Below are 21,151 nucleotides of genomic sequence, written 5' to 3'. Positions count from 1 at the left end.
AAAAAAATACAAAAATAGTCCAGATGATGAAGAATGCTATTCCCACTGGTGGCTGGATCCTTTGGATCATCAACTTCACTGGATCTCCTTGATGAGCTTGAGCCCGTTCACTTGGGGTCTAACTTCTGTCCAGTTTGGATTAACTTCCAATCATCGTGGTGGAATTTGTGGACTGGAAACTTCAAAGGTGGTGTTTGGGCTAATAGTCCTTGTTTCCTAAAAACTTCAAAATATCTGGACAGGTTATACACATATTGTTTCAATACTTTGTCTCTAGTTTCCAAGGAAGTAATGCATATGCTTCCTGTAGTGAAAACTACTCCAAACAACAGTTGATATGATGATAATCTGTCTAGGTTGGGTAAAACTCTTGACACCACTGTTGCTGTAGCATTACTGCAGATAAAAGCTGCAACCCACCCTGTGAGGTGGTTCACTATGACTAATAAATATTTTACACTCCCCACTTTTGGTAATTCTGTAAAATCCACATGAATACATTGAAATGGTCTTAAAGCTGGTGATACATCTTACACATCTGTTGTTTTCTGACAGCATGTTCATTCACCTTTTTACAAACCAAACATTTGTTTATAATTGATGTTACTAAAGGATATATCCCAATACAATCATAGCTTAGTTTAAAAGTTCATGTACAATAGCTTGAAGTCCCCAATGACTCCACCCATATTTTGCCAAATGATGTCCAGAGACTAAGGGTTACAATGCATTAAGCAATAGCCATCATAAAGTCAGCTTATTGCCCCCCACAAACTGGGTCCTCAATTCACCTACCTTAGAAAGGATGGAAGGCTGAGTCAACCTTAAGCCTGGTGAGATTCGAATTTACAGTAATTGCAGACAGCTGGTGTTAAATTACAATGCATTTATCCACTGAGCTATCCAGGCTCCCTGTCCATAGAGCTTAATTTAATGAATACAATTCAAAGGTTTGAGCAGACCAATTTTGAGGCAATTTGTCTCCAGGGGGTGTCCCTCCAAATCAGGTCTTGTTTTTGTATGTAAGCCAATTATTTCAACACCATAATGTTCTCATCCAAGGTGATCCATTGATCTGGTGTTGGTTAAGAACTGTGCTTGATTCAAATTGAGAACTGCAGGTAAAATCAAATCTGTCTGCTGCATTAAAATTGTTTTATTTTTGTTTAGAATCTTGAATCAGATAACCACCACTGAAGGATAGTTCTGACTTGATGTGGGGTGTTTACAATGAGGGCTCCCTCCAAAGGTCAATTGCCTACTTTCTGAGCCAACACCCCTCGTGCAATTCAATATGTGTGTGTGTGTGTGTGTGTGTGTGTGTGTGTGTGTGTGTGTGTGTGTGTGTCTCTCTACAAAGAGACCGAATGACTTTTCCAAATTTAGCAAACCCAATACAGGAGCCCTGGTTAAAGCCTGTTTCAAATTTTCAAGGCTTCCTCTTTCATGTCCCTCCCATTTCAAACTCCAAGATCCAGATTCAATTAATTTTGCATAGAATTGTCTTAATTCTTGCTTGTTTACAGATGGAGGCGGAGACGCTACCCCTCCTTTCTATCAGGAGTGATTTTTTTTTTTTCTTCTCCTGTGGGGGGGGAAGTCTTTCCCTTTAAAGATTGCTGAAAGGCAGAGCTTTCCCCGTCCTGAATTCAAAACTCCTGGAATTAGTTTTTCCTTTTGTTGTGGAAATTAAGGTGGCGTCTCAGTTTCTTAATGGCCCATTGGTAAAGGTGGGGGCTGAACTCTGCCGGAGTTTCTGCCTATTTTCTTTAGGGGAATTTTCTTGTGCTTTTAATATTGAGCTTCTCAAATCTTCCAACACTCCCTTCACTGATTAAGTGTATTCAAATGCTTTGTTCACTTAATCTGATCTCTGTCAACGAAAAACACCACTTCTCTTCAGATCACCACTTCTCTCCTACTTCTTAGCACTTCCACATTTCAATCTGCCAACTTCCATAACTTTCCAAAAACAAATCACATACCTTCTCCTTTCCATCAATTCTACTTTCTCTAACTCCTTCTTATTATAACATTCAATTCCTCCTACCACTGCCATCCTGATTTCCAAGCCAGCACAAGTCTGTGTAGACAAACTTAAAGGCAACTTTCTGACTTCCCTTAAAACTTCCTCTCTTCCTTCAACTACCGTATATCCCTCTATAAACAAATGAGCTCCTCAGCACCAATTATCTAATCTCCCCGCAAACTGAAGTGAACAAAAACAAGCATACTCTCGAGGCAGAATCCAACATTTTAGACAAAAATGCCACTGAATCTCTCCCACCACACATCGCAATTTCCAACTCATCTCTGTGACAATTCCCAAAAAGGGCAGTAACTTGTGCTATTAGCAAACAAACAAATAAACAACAAACAAACATACAAACGAACAAACGTGCCATCTGTTAAGGATGCAGAATGCACGCAAACATAAAAACATTTAAGAAAGACAGCTTCGAAAATAAAACAATAGTAAAATGCAAGTCAGATTAAAAAAATCTTTCAAAATAATTTCTTTGAGATAGAATAAAAATAAGAATAAAAATAATTTTATTTCTATACCATCCTTCTCCCGAAGGACTCAAGGTGGTGTACAGCCTATTTTGTTTAAAAAAACAAAACAACACCAATTTAAAATAATTAAAAATATTAAATGGATTCGGCTCAATTTAAAACCTCAGAAATTTAAAACATCCGATTTAAAATTATGTTGCTAACCCAGCCTGGCGAAACAACAGGATTCTGAGTACAGGTTTAATGAAGCGTTTTTAAACCTCCAAAAATTTCCAGAAAAAATAAAATCAAAATTGTATTCAGAGCAGAAAAGTTTTCATATGCAAATTAAAGAGACCTAGCATTAGCAGCATTAACAGCATTAGCCGATCACCCACTTCCCCCTTCTTTTTCTGGCTGCTCCTCTGAGAGAAAAAAAATGGTTAAACCGTAGCCCCCCCCCTCTTTCGTGCCTCTCATCTCCCAGGGGAAAAAAGGAGGGGGTGAGAGAAAGGAAAAAAGTTAAAAGGAACTGTTTCTCTCTTACAAAGGAAAAGAGGGGGGGAAGAGGGAAAAAATGTACAGCGTGCAAGGAAGCCTCGCTTCTCTCTTCCATTCAGCATTCTTACAACAAAGCAACACAGTATTATTACTATACTAACATTAGTATTTCTCTAATTTCTCACTTTATCAACACACAGGCTTTTCATATTTGTACTGCAATCAGACTTTTTGTTTAAACCAATTTCACATACAAAAAATCCCACTTCATGCAAACCAACCATTACAATAATCTCAAATATCTCTCACAGCCTCAAGCACAAATCATCTCACTTTGCTGACAGCCACACATATCACAATCAATTAAATTCCATTCAAATTTACACACTATCATTATATATATACACATATATTTAACAGAAATCACACCAAATTGATCAAATCATATCTGTTTTCCCATTTAGACAGGCTTCACCTTTTTAACTGCCTGCTAAACCCCGGGAGGGAAGAACAGTAAACTCTGGCTGTTTAAGAATGTCAGTTTATCAGAAAATTCATAACACTGCAATTAGTTCTTCTCTTACCACACGTAAGATTACACACAATACTTAGTACTTAATTCCAATAATTAAATACTTAATTCCAGAGACTTCAGCTCGCCAACTGGTCTCCTAGGAGATTGATCAGATCTCACTCTTCCACCCCTTTAATGGGTAGGTTCCTCTAAACAGAGAGACTTTAACTCTCTGATTTATACTTACCTGTTTTCTTTTCCTCTTCCTTCCTTTCTTTCTTTTGTATTTTTGTTGAGTCTGTGTCTGATCAACCTTCAAGGATTCTTGACTGGCCTGTCTTCGTCAGCGGGTTTACGGCACCTCCTCACTGAATCTCCATGGACTTCAAAGGAGTCCTAATGGCCGGCCAGTGGATTTTCCTTGGAGAGGTGTCGATTCCCGCTGAGGCAGGCTGTCTGGTAGAACAAAAGTTCTCTGCCTTGTAGTCCCATCTGGGGTGCCATAAATGTTGTGGATTTAATAAGACAAACACAACTTTTGGGTTGATCAGAGACAGATTTTATATATATATTGCGCAATAGGTTCAAGGCTCTGTACATGAAGCGTTGAACAAAGACAGGAATTAGGTACAATGGTTTTATACCCTTCTAGACAAAGGATTCTTTTGAAGTCAGCAGTTCATATGGTCCTATACATTTATCAATTTTAATTGACATTACAGAGTTTCTTTGCAAAACAGTCATAATTCTTTTTGTAGATTACTGAAGCATCTCTTTTATCTTTTGACGATGGACAACTTTTAACTCATGTGGATCCCCTTGACCTAACCAACCTTTAAGCTGTATGTCATTAGAATGTTCCTTTCTTCTGACAACTTAGAGGCCTCCTAGAGGAACCAAAAGGACCTTGGCTGAGTTTGTACTCTTTCCAGCCGGATGCATTGCTTTTTAGAATAGAGTGAATAGAAAGTTATCCAGCGGTCATCCATCAGAGCCCGCTTCATTACATTATTAAAGCCATAGTTAAATAAATGATAAATGAGGATGTCTATTTGTTTGACAATATGAGAAATTAGATAATTAGTAAATTCTGAATAAGGGGATGAAGCACAAAAAGATTTGTAACTGTTTGCAATTGTAATGGATGATGGATTTGTTTTATGTTTTGTTTAAAAATAAAAAAAAACAAAAAAAACCCCACCATTATACAGTATTTAGGTAAACAATAAGTCTTGGTGCCATTCAAATGCCCTTATAGGTTCAAAAATGAAGACTATTGCAACAATAAAAACAGTCCATGACACCTTAAGAACTAGCCAATTTATTATTGTAAAAGGAAGATTTTGGGGCTGAATTCAAAGTTTTTGCTTTCAAGCAAAGTGGATTTATTTTTTTGTTAAGTTTTTAGATTAAACGTTTAATATGGCCAGGTCACATATAAGGAAAAGACCATAAACTAAGTTTCTCATTCTTATGTCTCTATGGATGTTTTTTCTTTTCTTTTCAGTTGACATACAGTTGTAGTAAAGAGGGAGTAAACTGTCCTAGACTAGGATTACGTTGAAAACCGGACTCTGGTGCAATTCTACCAAGAGGTATTGGAAATGACATGAATCAAAGCTAGTAAGGTTGACTTGGACGTCAGCACGTCCGAGATCGCCCGCTATCTTGTAAGAAAAATTGCAAGACGAGTCTCGGACCTCCCCTTTTTTCCCGGGGAGCGGCATTGCGGTGCAGTATGGTGGCAGAGGAGGGCGGCGCTCCCCATAGCTCCGGATGCAATTCCAGCCGGAAGGAGCTGCCGGCTGGGCGAAGGCGGGCGAGTGGCTGAGTGGTGGCAAAGCGTCCCGTGAGCGTCCCGTGCCGGGTCTGGGCTCTTGGTGGTGTCTCCTACCTTTGCCCGCTACCCAGAGTTGCAAGTGCGAATAATAGTTATTGCTGAAGTCATGTCTCACCAGACTGGCATCCAAGGTACAGTACAGTATCTTTCGGGGCAATCTGTGGTTTCGGATTTCCTCCATTTATTTGTTTTTGGATTTCTCGCTGGGACGTTGAGAGACGCCACTAAGCCCCCCACCCCCCGTGCACCAGAGGGGCTCTGCCACTGGGGGGTGGGGGTGGCGGGGGGGGACTTCTGGCTTTAATTCATTCGCCCAATACGCAGACATGCGGTTCCCGTCTGTGGAATTTACGCCTATAACTTTTAGAAGAAAGCGAGGGATGCCTCTGCGTATATGCGGACTGCTTTGGTTTACTGCTCAGTTTTGTGGATTGAGGAAGAGAGATTTAGGTGAGCAACTTAATTCCGGGCAAGGGAAGGGGAGACCTGCTGATAGGCTTTCAATATCCACTCTTTTCTCAGTTCTTCTCGCAAAACACCGTGTAGCGACGGGCTTGTAGAGAAGCTCGTATTTTAATTGCCACCAGGTGACGTTGCGAAGGAGGTTGACAGGAGGAGGGAAGAGAGTGGAGGAGGCTTGCGCTGGCCTCTTGGGAGTCGCACCTGCTTGCGATCAATCCGAAGCTTCCAAGCCAAACGATTAGTGCTGGAAACATGACGGGAGGTTGTTTTGGACGACGCTTAGTTCAACTCTCGCGGGCTCTCATTTGACTACAGTGCCTTATATGGCAATTGCTTAACGCGTTGTAAGCCGCCCTGAGTCTCCGGAGAAGGGCGGCATATAAAAATAAAATAAAATAAAATAAAATAAAATAAAATAAAATAAAATAAAATAAAATAAAATAAAATAAAATAAAATAAAATAAAATAAAATAATAAAATAAAATAAAATAAAATAATAAAATAAAATAAAATAAAATAAAATAAAATAAAATAAAATAAATAAAATAAATAAAATAAATAAAATAAATAATAAAATAAAATAAAAAAAAATAAAAAAAAATGCTAACTTTATCCTTATTTTTTCTGTGTGTGAGCTAATTCGAAACAAACTCAGCTTCGGGATTTACCGTCCGATTGTCCTGCAATGGGAAAGAAACCTTGCTGAAATCCCAATAGCTGGCGAGAGGCTGAAACATCAGCTAGCCAGTCATAATTTAGCTTATTTTATTATTATTTATTTATCAATTTTATTTCTATACCGCCCTTCTCCCGGAGGACTCAGGGCGGTGTACAGCCTGATTAAAAGCACAAAGACAGACAAAAATTTAAAATTATTAAATGATAGGCTCAATTTAAAACCCCAAATTTAAAATCCCATTTTTAAAACCCAATTAAAATCTTTACCTTGATAGCCCAGCCTGGCGGAACAACAAGGTTTTGAGGGCACAGCGAAATACACAGAGATCAGAGATTTTACGAATTTCTGGGGGCAGCTCATTCCAAAGGGCAGGGGCTCTCACAGAAAAGGCCCTCCCCCTGGGTGTTTGTGGATTTGATTTATTACATGTACAGATAAATTATACAACACATAGAATGAAATTTCTGATTATGCTAGTTTATTTATTTTGTATTTATGACGTGAATAGGACATCATTTATAGTATTAAATATCTAACAGTGCTGGTCATGTGAAAATATGTTTCAGTCATAACTGATGTAGAGCCACAGTGGCGCAGTGGTTAGAGTGCAGTACTGCAGGCTACTTCTGCTGCCTGCTGCCTGCCTGCAATTTGGCAGTTCAAATCTCACCAGGCTCAAGGTTGACTTAACTTTCCATCCTTCCGAGGTGGGTAAAATGAGGACCCAGATTGTTGGGGGCAATATGCTGACTCTGTAAACGGCTTAGAGAGTGCTGTAAAAGCACTGTGAAGCAGTATATAAAGTCTATGTAAGTGCTATTGCTAAATGGTTAGGTATAAACCAAAATGAATTCCTGAAATCCATTGTTCTTTTTCTTTGTTTTGTCTTTCGTTCAGCTAGTGAAGAAGTGAAAGAAACGTTTGCCAGAGCTAGGAATGGCCAATACAGGTTTTTAAAAATAGTTATTGAAAATGGTATGTATCATTTCCTTTTCTGATACTTTCTCACAGTGTTTCCTAGATGAATAAGGGAAAACCTGTGACTTCTAGTAGTGCCTTAGACTGGCTAGGTGTTTTGGGCCAGTCACTTTCTCTCAGCTGACCCCATTTCGCAGGGTTATTGTTGAAGTGAAAATAGGATTAGGAAGGGGAATTATGTATGTTCAATGTCCTGAGTTACTTATAAAGTAACATAACAATATAATTAATTATATTGTATATTTAGTAATTAATAAAAATAATAGTCCCAGTTCTTCTGTAATTTTTAATTCCAAGGCAATAATAATAATAATAATAATAATAATAATAATAATAATAATAATAATAATAATAATAATAATAATTTTATTTCTATACCGCCCTTCTCCCGAAGGACTCAGGGCGGTGTACAGCCAATTTAAAAACACAAGACACAACAATGATTAAAAATTAAAATAATTAAATAGATTTGGCCGATTTAAAACCCCAAAAATTTAAAATACCCCAATTTAAAATTATTGTTGATAGCCCGGCCTGGCGGAACAACAGGGTCTTCAATGCGCAACGAAACACCCGGAGGTCGGAGATCTTACGTATTTCCGGGGGCAGTCCATTCCACAGGGCTGGGGCTCCCACAGAGAAGGCCCTCCCCCTGGGTGTCGCCAGCTGACATAACTTGGCTGATGGCACCCTGAGGAGACCCTCTCTGTGGGAGCGGACTGGTCGGTGGGAGGCTATTGGTGGCAGAAGACGGTCTCGAAGGTACCCGGGTCCTATGCCATGGAGCGCTTTAAAGGTGGTAACCAACACCTTGAATCGCACCCGGAAGACCACTGGGAGCCAGTGCAGCTCGCGCAGGAGGGGTGTCACATGGGCACAACGGGTTGCGCCCATAACCACCCACGCGGCCACATTCTGGACCAGTTGGAGCCTCCGAGTGCTCTTCAAGGGGAGCCCCATAGTTGTTCATATGACACATTAATAACCAACTTTATTTCAGTTTAAGGTGTATAAGTAGTTCATGATGCAGTTGGTTGAGTAAAATCAGTTAGGCTAATTGTAAGTCATGGCTAAGTTAATAGGGTTTCATTCCAATATAGCCATAATTCTGAATTATACATTCTCTTAAATCCTTTCTGTTGTCTTATTGTCCCATTTCAAAAAGGGCTAGAAATTGAAGTCTCTTATCTACCTTAATTGCCTTTTGTAAGGAATTCTTAATAGCATATTTTGGTTTTCATGAATTCCTGGATACTTTTCCTGGCCTGATGCCTTTTGGATATGTTGGGAATGATACATGCCAACTCTATAGTAGATCTTTAAGTAGTTTTCTGGGAAACATAAGTATGTTTATTTAATGTAAATGTTGCTATCATTAATAGTTTGTCATTCATGTTTAACATATTTTTACAGAGCAGCTTGTTGTGGAATGTGTTAAGCAACCTGGTTCAACCTGGGAAAAGGATTATGATTCCTTTATTCTCACTCTGCTTGAAGACAAACAACCATGTTATCTTCTGTACAGATTAGATTCTCGGAATGCCCAAGGATATGAATGGATCTTTATTGCATGGTCACCAGATCATTCTCCTGTATGTAACAGAATTAAATTGATGACGACAAACCATATATTAAACTCTTTTAAATACATCTTTTACTGCAAATTATTATTTGGTTATTCCCATACTTCACAGATCCATGTGCATGTCTTCTACCTTCTAACCTTTAAATCATATCTTTCTTGGCTAACAGGGACCCATTGGAAAGGATAGCACCAATTGAAACAGAAATAAATGCACCTCTGTTCATGTGAATTTGTTATAATATTTGTTTTACTAGGCCTGGCATTCTAATATGCCTCCAGATGTTTGGACTTTAATTCTGAAGTGCTGTTGTCAGCATAGGCAGTGCCAATGAATTCTGTAACTAATAATTCATCAATTTGTGAAGAACAATGATTCTTATTTTTACATTATGAGGAGCCTTTCCATCTGATCTATGAATGACTTTCAGCCCTCCCAGGTAGACCAGACAGATGAGCTAATTCTACTTTATCCTAAGGTTACATTAACAGAATGTTGTAAATCTGAAAGTATAAATCTCCTACTGTCTCTTTTACAGTCTGAGAACTGGAAGGGGGTCTCTTATTAGCCTCTTTCTTTGTCCATTATGCAGTTGTGTGCCGTTTCCTAGGCAGCATCTCTCCCCTCCCTCCCGTTTTCCAATACAATTGCAGGGGGTTGTTTCAAGTATAAAAATATGAAATTTTCCATCTGGGATTGTTAGTGTTCCAGATATTTTGCATTATAATTTCCAGCAAGATCAGTAGCTAAAGAATATTGAACCATATTGCCTGTCTATTTTAATGAATAATGTATTTAGGAGGTAGTGGATATTGTACCCAAAGTTTTAAACCTTTGTTGGGAGTAAGATAACATCAATAATGTTGTTTTATAAATGATAAATTATACTTTTTTTATAAAGAAATTAGTAATTTAATTGTTCAAGTTTGCACCTAGCTCAACATTTTACTATTATGTCTTTCTTCCTATTATAATAAATTTCCAATAATTTTGTACATTTATCATATATACACTAATAAAAGGGAAAATTAAAATAAAGATTTTCAAAATTAAACATTTCTGTAAGAATAGAAGGATGGAAGAATTGTAAATCTATATGAAAAGTAGTTTTAGCATTTAATTTTCATTTAATTTAATTTTTAAAAATACAAATTTATCCCTTTTATGACCAACCAGGTTCGTCAAAAAATGTTATATGCAGCTACTCGGGCAACTTTAAAGAAAGAATTTGGAGGTGGACATATTAAAGATGAAGTATTTGGAACAAACAAGGTATGTATTCTATAGAAGCTAACTTAGCCATTTGTTTGTAAGTGATAATCTAAGAAGAAATCAGTTGTATTTTCATGTGTTAATTTATATTTTGGGAGGAGCAGGGAAATTTAAAGTGGTTGAAATATTTTTGTCTGGAGAGTATTTTGTTTGTTTCTTGGTTTGTTTTATCTCAGGGCAATTTGAGTTTTCCTTATTTTCTTTCTTGCCACATTGCCTTTTAAATGTCAAATGTTAGTAAAGCTGTTTTTGTATTCTGAGACACAGAGAATGTAAGATATTTGCTCCTCTGAGGCTGGAGCATTTCTGAATTTGGTGGTCTGGAAACATTGTCATAAGGGCTGTAAGACTGAATCTTTAATTAACTGTAAAGCAGTATGATTCTGAACTGAATTGCTTCAGAATAAAATGTTGCAATTTGAAATTACCAGTCACACAAAACTGATGGCTCTGTATTTTTCAGGATGATGTTTCATTAAATGGTTATCAGAAATATTTGATGACTCAGTCTTCCCCTGCTCCTCTGACAACAGCTGAAGAAGAACTTCGACAAATCAAAATTAGTGAGGTACTGCATCTTGGTTTGGAAGCCAAACTCTTTTTGGAGAATTAAAGCGAAGCCTGGATGTCAAATTTTCTACAGCCTGAAATATTTTTTCTTAATCGTTAAACTCTTCCATTAAGTAAGATTTATTTCTGACCAAATGTTCTTTGAAAAGAAGCAAGCCCCCCTTCTTCTTCTGCGATCCAGTTTAGTGACTTTTTTTTTTAAATTATGAGGATTCTTTTAAACATAAAGCAGATAGAAAGAACATACCATTCAAAATCATGACTATAATTGAGGATTCTAATTTCTTCTCTTGTGCTTTGGATGAAGCACAAATATGCATTACACAATTGCCTTTCTTGAATCTGTTTTAAATTTTGGGTTCCAGGTACAAATTGAAGTCAGTGTTGATACTAAACATCAGACTTTGCAAGGAGTTGCATTTCCAGTAGCTCAGGATGCCCTTCAGGCACTAGAAAAATTGAAAAACAAAGAGCTTAACTATGTACAGTTGGTAAGATAAATTAATTCCTTAAACAAAATACATTTATCAGCATTGCATATTGAATTATAAGATCAACACAGAACGCAGACATTGTACTCCAATGAAATCCCCCTTACATCTTATTATTTAAGTGTGTATTAATCATAAAAAAATGTTGAGGCTCTGGAAGTAGTGCATAAGGCCAACAAAGATGATTAGAGGCTACAGGCTAAAACATATGAAGAACGGTTGTAGGAATTGGGTATGTTTAGTCCAGGGGTGTCAAACTCAAGGTCCGTGGGCCAGATCCAGCCCATGGGTTGCTTAGATCTGGCCTATGGGGCTGACCTGGAAACAGCGAAGGACCAGCCCACAGTGCTTCTGCCAGCAAAAATGGAGCTCCGTTTTCGCTGGCAGAGGATTGCAGGAAGCTGTTGCAGCTGAAAATGGAGCTCGGGAACCTGTTTTCGCTGGCAAGAGTGCTCAGGCCAACATAGGTGCCCCCCGACACAAGTGACGTCAAGATGGCCACACCCACTCTGGCCCCCTGAGGTCAAACACAACCCTCATGCAGCCCTCAATGAAATCAAGTTTGATACCCCTAGTCTAGTCTAATGAAAATAAAGACACGAGGTGACATGATAGCAGTGTTCCAATATTTGAGGGGCTGCCACAAAAAATAGGGGTCAACATGTTTTCCAAAGCACTAGAAGGCAAGACAAAAAGCAATGGATGGAAATTATCAAGGCGAGAAGCAATTTGGAACTAAGGAGAAATTTCCTAACAGTGAGAAAAATTAACCAGGGAATGGGTTGAATTCAGAACTTGTGGGTGCTTCATCACTGGAGACTTTTAAGGAAAGTCTGGACAGCTACTTGTCTAGAATGGTAAAAGGTTTCCTGCCTGAGCAGGGGGTTGGACGAGAAGACCTCTAAGGTCCCTTCCAACTCTGTTATTATGTTATTAAAATAACAATTACAATTAAGTATTGTATCCAGTACCAAAAAGAATGGGTGTTTTTTTTAAGTAGAAATTAATATCCGCATAGCTTGACATCAAAATCTGTTTCTGATGGCTGAGAACCTTCCAAACATGAGGGAAAACACAATAGAGATGGAAAAATCAACAAAAAATGTCCATGCTTCATTCTACTTTAAACCTTCCTTTGGATCCAACCACCCTCTTTTGTCAGCAGAGTGAAAGTTTGAATTCCCACCCCTCATGTTTTATTATTTTAAATTTCATTCAACAAGAATATATTGTAGGGGTATTCAACATTAGCAACTTTAAAACTTGTAGATTTCAACTCCCAGAATTCCCCAGCCAGCATTTCCAAGGTTGAACACCCCTGATATATTGTATACTTTTTTATAATCATTAGTATTGCATATGTTCACAGCAAATTGATATGAACAACAAAATTATTGTCCTGGCCAGTACACTTCCAACTGAAATAAAGGACTTGCCAAGAAGAATTCCTAAGAATTCTGCACAATACCATTTCTTCCTCTACAAACACTCACATGAAGGAGACTACTTAGAATCCATAGGTAAGTAAATACTTTCAGGCAATCATGTAGATGGACAACTGAGTGATTAGAAGTTTTTTGGCTAAGTCTTTGAGCCAGTAATTTGCATAGCTACAAAATGTACTTATTTTTTTCAGTGAATGGGGCCCTAGCCTAACTACCAATCACCTGTGTAACAGATGAATTGTATTCTCTGATAACAGCAACCTGCACTGTCCTGCAGTTTACTGCTTAGGACAGAGGTGGGGAACCATGGCCCCTTTCTGACTTGTAGACTTCAACTCCCAGAATTGAAGTCCCAGGAATTCTGGGAGTTAAAGTCCACAAGTCAAAAAAGGGCCATTGTTCCCCACTCCTGGCTTAGGAAAAAGATCAAAGAATAAGAAACTGTCTTTTCCTGGCCTTCATGATAGCCACATGATCCCCTTCCTTAACTCAGAAGTACAACAATAGAAGTACATAGGTACTTAGCACACCCAAGGTAAAGACTCTTCAGAAGATGCCAGCAAGATTGATGTGCATGTCTACACCTGCTGTGAAATATCTTTTGAGCTTCCAGCCCCAAATTCTGTACAGGTAATCCTTGAATTATGACAGTTCACTTAGCGACTATTCGAAGTTACAACATTCCCATCAAAAGTACTTACGTCCGGGTCCCAAAGTTATGTATTTTGGAGCATCACAGTGGTCATTCGTATTTACAAACGACCACAGAGACGCTGCAACATGCTCCTTTAGTGCCATACCTGAGAGCCCCATGCTGCCCACGCTTGCCTCCTATGTGGCCTTGGGTGCCAGAGCCCTTGTCCACCAAATGGAGAAGCGCTGAGTCAGCCTCTCCCTTTCACTGCTGATCCCCAGCCTCTCACAAGCAGGCATGGCCCTGCCACTTGCTGGAGTCCTGAACCTGCCCAGATTTCACAAATTGCACTGCTGCAGGTTATCTGTATATATTTTGCTCCGTGCAGGTTTCATTTTGCCCTATCTACAGCTTCATTTAGCCCCAGTCAAATTGTAGGCCTCCAAAGCTTGATATACTCATCCCCATTTTTACCTATATTTTATCTTGATTGAGATTTCAATTTCTAAGATATTTATTAGTTAGGATTTTAATATTTTAATGCTGGAAGCCACCCTGAGTCATTCATTACAAGATGAGAAAGAAAAGAAAAGAGAAAGTCCTTGAAGAAGATTTTGTGTGCTACCTGTTTTGAGTTTGGCTACTTAGCATTTCCTAATCTTGTGATAGATATTTACAAATTTTGTTAAATCTTATACTTTTTGTTTTTAAAAAAATTGGAATAACAAATCACTATTTGAAATACCTTGCAGTTTTTATCTACTCTATGCCTGGTTATGTGTGCAGTATATGAGAAAGAATGCTTTATTCTAGCTGCAAGAGTCCTCTCCTAGAAATTGCAGAAAAACAGCTGTGGATACAAATCACTAGAAAGGTAAGACCACAATTCCAGACACTCTACTTCTTGACAGACCCCTCAGATAAAGATCTCTCCAGATGATGTCTCTTTATTACAAAAAGAGGAAGAGTTTGAAACAATATTCAGTAGATTTATTACTGAATCCAAATGACTTTTGAAGAGAATAAAAATAGTTACTACCATGTGCCATAACCATTTGCCCAGGAATATTAAGCTGCTACTTAATATTCCTGGGCAAATAGGACAATATTCCTAAACTGCTCACTGTGAGATAACATTTTCAGTATATGATATCAAATTATTAAACAATTCAGACAATAGTAGGATAATTCAACAATGCTATATTTGATAATACCATTCTCAAATTTTGTTCCATTTTCTGACGTAATACATTAGGGTAAAAGATGCAGGGGAAAAAAAACTTTTAAGCATATAAAATATTGTCTCTGATGTCATCCATGTTCATGTAATTTAGGACTAAACAAAGTTTTGTGATTAGGAGCTATAGGTTTTCTTCAAATTATTTTTGGGAGGTATTGGGGATGGAGTATATCACACAAGTTTATGGGATTCAAATGGGGAAGTCAATGATAGCTTACTTAAAAGTTTTGTACACCTTTGTTTTTCTCAAAACAAACAAATCAGAAATAGCATGATGGTCTGTGATTTATCAATACATTTTGAAAATGTGGAGGTAAGGGTCCTCTAATATAAAAAAAGATTGGAGCCCATGAATTGCCCACCCAATATAAGTCAGATATGTAAATCTGACTGGAGTAGTTTTTAGTCATCCATGTTTCAATGTTGGTCTGAGTTTGACAGATAGGCACATGCCTAATGTATATTAAGTTCATACAGCTTTCTGAAAGAAGTTTGCCACTGCCATAACCATAACCATATTTTTTTCGCATTCCTAATTCAACCTACATCCCCTACCAAGTTTCTGCTAGTGTCTCATCCAATAACCGGATCTATACCGGTTAGCTTTTGGGTATCAGCTGAACTAGATATTATTTGACAACACTTTCAATATGGAGGGAGAAAATCCTTCAAAGCAGGATATGGAGTTGTACTTTCCTTCATTAGGATTGATTATACAAGCTAATAAATTTTAAAGATACTATAGGGAATTGGGTAGCTTTAAATTCATTTTAAGTAGATGATTTTAGTAGTTGTGTCAGCATTCCAACTAACTCATTGCAATTCAGTACTCTGAGACAAAGTCCATCAAAGTAAGACTTTGAGAAGTCATATTGGCACTCTCCCATTCCCACTGTGGCAGCCCTGTAAAGTCTGACCAAAGATGGATCCAGGGCTGACAGGCTGCCTCCCCTCAAGTGATGAGAACATCCTGAAAAGAGACAAGTGACAGGCGGTTAGGGACAAGGGTCTAAACTCTCTAATCACCTCCCCCTCCCCCCCCGGGAGGGCTGCTTTGGTCAGTCAGGAAATTTTTCATGAAACTGCTTCACCAATCTATCTCCCGTTGGCTGTTGAACTGTGGTATTCTTGATAAAGCATCAGCTACTTGTTTTTTTCTCCTGGAATGTGTTTTAGCACAAAGTTGAACCACTTGAAGTATTGCGTTCAGTGTACTTGTTAAGGGGACAACTTCTTAGGAGTCTTCAATGCCTCTAGGTTCTTCTGGTCGGTCCAGACCTCAAGCTGCTGCCTTCTAAAAAGTGTCGCCAAGAGAGGAGAGCCCCTCTTTTTCCCATATGGCCTATTGCCATTCTGTGTCTGTGAATTTTTTGGACACATAGGCACAAGGCTGCAGTTGGCCCTGAAGATTTCCTTGTAGAAGCACTGCGGTGACTGACATCACTGGCATTGGCCTGCACTACAAACGGCCATTCGGAATCAGGGTGTCGTAGGATTGGTTCCTTGGAAAATAGTCCCTTTTACTTTTCAAACTCCTGTTGACAGTCAAGGGTCCAGTTTAAGGGTTGGTTGGGCCGGGGCTTTGGGCCAATTCCCTTCATCTTTAATAGCTCCGTAAGCGGCAGAGTAATCTCAGTGAATGCAGAAATGAACTGCCGGTAAAATTTTGCAAAGCCTAGGAAGCTTTGAAGTTGCTTGTGGGAATGAGGGGGCTGCCAATCCAGTACTGCCTTAACTTTTCCTGGGTCCATTTCAATCCCCTCGTTTGACACTCAGTAACCCAGGTAGTCTAGAGCAGTGGTCCCCAACCTTTTTATCGCCGCGGCCCGCTGAGCGCGCGCAGGGGTGGGGGCACGGCCCAGGAGCTTTTGCGCACGGCCCATTGCGCACGGCCCAGGAGCCTTTGCGCTGCAGCGTTCATGTCCCCCGGCCGCTGCGCGGCCCGGTGCCAGGTACTCCACGGCCCGGCACCGGGCCGCGGACCGGGGGTTGGGGACCACTGGTCTAGAGTGGTCTTTTGGAACTCGCATTTTGACAGGTTAGCACAGAGCTTAATGGCTAGGAGTTTTTTCAAAACTTGCTGTAGTAGTTTCACTAAAGAATATTGTTCAAATACACTAAAACTCCTTTGTATGCAGCACCTTGTTAATGAGTTGCATGAACACTGCAGGGGCTCCCTGTAGCCCAAACGGCATGACTTTAAACTGGAAGCTGCCTAATGGGCAATTGAATGCTGTTTTCCATTCATCACCCTCCTTGATCCACATGCAGTAGTAGACTTCTGTGGAGGTCTAGCTTGGTAAATACCTTTCCCTTTGCCAGGTGGTTGAGCATGTCCTTCATGAGGGGGAGGTGTTTTCCACACACAGAGTGTTTATTTTGCAGAAATCAATGCAAAGCCTCACCCTCCATCTTTTTCCTGTTTAAAAAGTATGGGGGCTGTGACCTTAGATATAGCACACTGGATAAATCCTCTCTCTAAGTTTGCGTCAATGTATTTCCTCAATTCACCCATCTCCTTAGGGGTCATGGAATATTTTTGTTTTAGGCAGTTTTGCCCCTGGCATAAATTCTATTGCGCAGTCCGTGGGTCGATGTGGAGGGAGCACATTGCATTCGTCTTCACTGAAAACTCCTGCTAAGTCTCTGTACCCTGGGTATTCTCTGGCAGCCAGGCAAAGCCTCCGTGGTGGAAGCTACTCCTTCTCTTTGGCTGAGGTTGCATGGTCCTAAAGAGGGCTGGTTCTCGGTTTGCGGGAGGGGGGACAGCGGTCCGATGCCTTTTAGCTTCCAATAACAGTCTTCCCGTGTGATGGTCGGGGCCTACTTGTCTAGCCAGGACAAACCAAGGATGAGTGACTCAGCCATTTTTGGGGCAACAATGAATAATATGATTTCCCAGTGGTGCCCCATTTCCAGTCTTACAGGTTCAGTGACTATGGTTGTGGGTGCACCACCCACTAGTGATCCATCTACCTGCTCAAAGTTGGTGGGGCAGCTCAAAGTTCTCGTCTCTATCTCTAAATCCTGCACGGTCTGGGAGCTGATCAAGCACCTGGTACAACCAGTGTCTTATATGGAGTCTAGGTCCCCATGGGCGCATGTCCTGTGTACTACTATGCAAGACTTTATGACAAAGGGATGGATGACTTCACTTACCATTGGATCCTCCTCACCCTTTCTGCTGGTGTCGGTGGCCTCTGGAGCCGGAGTTCCCCCCTCCTGGTACAGTGGAGGGGGGACCTCCACGGCTTGCTGAACAAATTTGCCTTTGTCTTGTGGCTTTCTGGGAGTTCTCCTCCATTTTGCAGCTGCCGGCATTCACGCCTGAGAGACTGGAGCTGGTGCGAGACATTCGGAGGCTTGGTGGCCCAGTTGGCTGCATCTGAAGCACTTTATAACGGGCATGGCTGCAGGTCTTGTCTTCACTGCCTGCTTAGTGGCAACTTGACATCCCAATGGTCATTTGGGGGAGTTTTCCAATATGGATCTTTGGTGGGGGTAAATCTCTAAATCCATAGTCACCGCCATCCGATACCAGGCTTGGATCCGGTTTGATATTCCCCTGTAGGCACGTGCCTGCCTAAGGTCCTGATCCAGGGCCTCTTTGAAATAGTGGGTGAAGAGTCGTTCAGGCCAGTCCCGTAGTTTGCTGGCTACTCTTCTAAATTCCCACACAAACTCCTTGGGGGGCCGGCCGCGCTGCTTCAATCCCTTACTTTCTGCTTCAGCTTCCTCTTGGTCGGCTGTTCCTCAAACCGGGCCCTTAGTGACTGCACAAACTCATCTGCATCTTCTAACTCAGGTGCTCCGTCGTGGAGTTGGGCAATCCAGTCTGCTGCTTCCCTCTCCCTCATGTTATCTGCAATGGCTGAGATCATCTGGTCTGATTGGTATTGAGCTTCCATAACAATCGATGTGGGCCCAGATGCGGTTTAGAAAGTAAGCTAGGTTCCCTGGGATGTCGTCGAAGATAGCCAGGAACGGTGGTGGGGCAACTGTGGGCTGTGCCACTGCGGGTGGCAGAACCAGTGGTTGGGCCAGAGCCGGCATCTGCAGGTATTGAATCCACCCCTGGCCTGGGTAGAAAGCCCATCCTGGAGGGATTTGGTCAACTGGAGGCAGTCCGGGGTGCTGCTGGTGGAAGCTGATGGGTGGGCCCTGGTAATCCCATCATTCCTCCCCAGTTGCCCGGGCTTGACTGCCCCAGAGGTCCAGGGTTTTGTCAGCCACTGCACCCTGCTGGGCTGCCGCGCTGATGGATCTAATTCGAGGGGGAAGGCTGAATCTTGGCCCACTCAGGGCTGAATGGAATGAAGCCGTGGTTCCACTTTGAACTGACATGTCCCCTTGCCATGGAAAGCGGAATGTAGGCTGGGCTAGGCTCCAACTTGGCTGGATCAAGTGTGGGAGAGCTTGGGCGGCAGGCCCCACACTCAGCTGGTGGGGTGTGCGGTGGCCGAAAACGCAATGTGTGGAGGCCAAAAATGCTATGCCCGATGTGCTGTGGTGATCCCCGCTGTCTGGAAAATGGGGCAGGCGGAGGCCGAAAATGGCCGAAGGGTGGGGTCCGGCAGATGGGTGGGATTTCAGAAACATTCATTGTATAAGATGCACAGACACTTCCAGCCACTTTTGGGGGGTGGGGGAGTATGTTTTATACAGCAAAAAATAGATAGTTCCAACTAATTCCTCATTGCAATTCAGAACTCCGAGACAAAGTCCATCAAAGTAAGATTTTTATTAAGAAGTCATATTGGCACATCTGGGGAAAACCTGAATCTGAAATCCAGTGTTTCCCCCACCCACACTAAAACTCACACCCTGCCCTGTCCAGTGACATTCACATCACATGCCCCAATCAATCCCCTGTCTCAGCTGCCGCCAAACTTCTTTCACTTCCCTCCAGGTGCCAGCAGTTCGACTTTGATCTCATGTGAAAAAATGTTATGATTTATTCCCTTTGCTACTCTCCCATTCTTACTGTGGCAGCCTTGTAAAGTCTGACCAAAGATGCATCCAGAGCTGATAAGCTGTAGGAATATTTCATTACATTCACTAGGCTGTAAGTTTATCCTTTTAAAACTATCAAAATAACTGCAATAAAATAATCCTTAAATGGTAAGAAAATTCAGCAATTTATCATTTCTTATGTACTATTACCATTATATATATATATATTTGATGCTTAAAAATGGTCGTAGGTGGTTTTGTTGAGTTCAACTACCGTGTTTTCTCAAAAATATGACCTACTCATAAAGTAAGTCCTAGCTTGAGTTTTACACTTGTGCCCAATAGAAGCCCTTTCCACAAAATAAACCCTAATTAAGACCCCACTCACTGCAGGGTGCACAGGTAAAAATTAAGCTAGGATGGGGATGGGGGTGTGGAGCTGCCCTACTACTTCTCTTCAGATAGTTGCAGCCAGGCCTCGCACACCTCGGCCCATTTCTTCTGCTGCAGCCAGCAAGGCTTTCCTGAAGGCCTCCGTAGCAGATAACAGAGCCCCTGATTGATCCGGAGCTCTGTTATCAGAGGCCTTCAGGAAAGCTTTGCTTCAGGCCTCTGATAGTGAAAAAGAGGCTGGGGATGACGCGTGCAAGTGAGGTGAATCAGTGGACATCCGCCCCCGAAAATAAGACCTGGTGCCTTTTTTGGTAGCCAAAAAAATGATAAAACTGTCTTATTTTCGGAGAAACACAGTATTAGGTGACAGATTTGATAAGATTTTTAAAGTATATAAAATGGTCATTTCAAGATTTATATCTTTAATAGTTATTTATATGCTGGATGGAGCCTTTTTCAAAATTACTTGGATTGTTATCTCCTCCTTTCATAACAGATTGAAATAGATGATGGAGATGAACTAACTGCGGAATTTCTCTATGAAGAAGTCCATCCCAAACAACATGCACACAAACAAGGTTTTGCTAAGCCAAAAGGGCCTGTGGGAAAAAGAGGAATCCGAAGGTTGATCCGAGATCCAGTTGAAACTGAAACACCTACTGACTGCTTTTCTATTGGGTAGAAAAGCAAAGCATTATAATAGGAATGGAAGACTATGAATGTGTATGAATCTTTATAATGAACTGCAAGCATTCTGCATTTTCCAATGGAAAATAAATTACTTTCTATTGCACTTGTCTGGCCATGCCACTGCAGATCTTATAAGGTCCAAAAACTGTGCTTATAGCGTATTTGTTCAAAACAACAATGCAACCTTGAAAAATATTCTGTCCTAAAAATCAACAGTTACTTTTATAATAGACACATGACTATTCTTCAATCTCTCTTAGTGACTTCATAAAATGTATTTTAATCATTTACCTTGTTTCTTAAATAGACTATGTCTCTAAAAATGGTAACGAATAAGCCTTGCTTCTTTTCATAATTTCTTTGCTCCTATTCTGCAGGCTTGTATGTATGTTTTGTACCACAGCCTAAAA

At 40.5% G+C, this 21,151-nt stretch overlaps 2 protein-coding genes across 2 annotated transcripts in view; one reads left to right on the top strand and one right to left on the bottom strand.

Moving 5' to 3' along the window:
• The first annotated feature begins 5,457 nt into the window (after positions 1-5,457).
• Positions 5,458-20,756, top strand: TWF1 (twinfilin actin binding protein 1). The gene is given in 9 exon segments (XM_070948074.1): positions 5,458-5,482; positions 7,390-7,467; positions 8,884-9,062; positions 10,230-10,325; positions 10,789-10,893; positions 11,261-11,386; positions 12,756-12,906; positions 14,218-14,339; positions 20,548-20,756. Coding segments are annotated over 9 exon segments (1,068 nt in total). The 3' UTR covers positions 20,734-20,756.
• Positions 10,219-21,151, bottom strand: part of IRAK4 (interleukin 1 receptor associated kinase 4) — a 45,484-nt gene continuing 34,551 nt past the window's right edge. Inside the window, exon 12 of the mRNA XM_070948073.1 lies at positions 10,219-11,344. The gene's annotated coding sequence lies outside the window, so the exon portion shown is untranslated. The remainder of the gene's footprint in view (positions 11,345-21,151) is intronic.

This window comes from Pituophis catenifer, unplaced genomic scaffold (assembly GCF_029215685.1).
Source record: "Pituophis catenifer annectens isolate HBS135680 unplaced genomic scaffold, rPitCat1.0.hap2 SCAF_7, whole genome shotgun sequence".
Taxonomy (NCBI): domain Eukaryota; kingdom Metazoa; phylum Chordata; class Lepidosauria; order Squamata; family Colubridae; genus Pituophis; species Pituophis catenifer.
The sequence above is the reverse complement of the archived record's forward strand: the minus strand, read 5'-3'. Positions and strand labels throughout refer to the sequence as shown.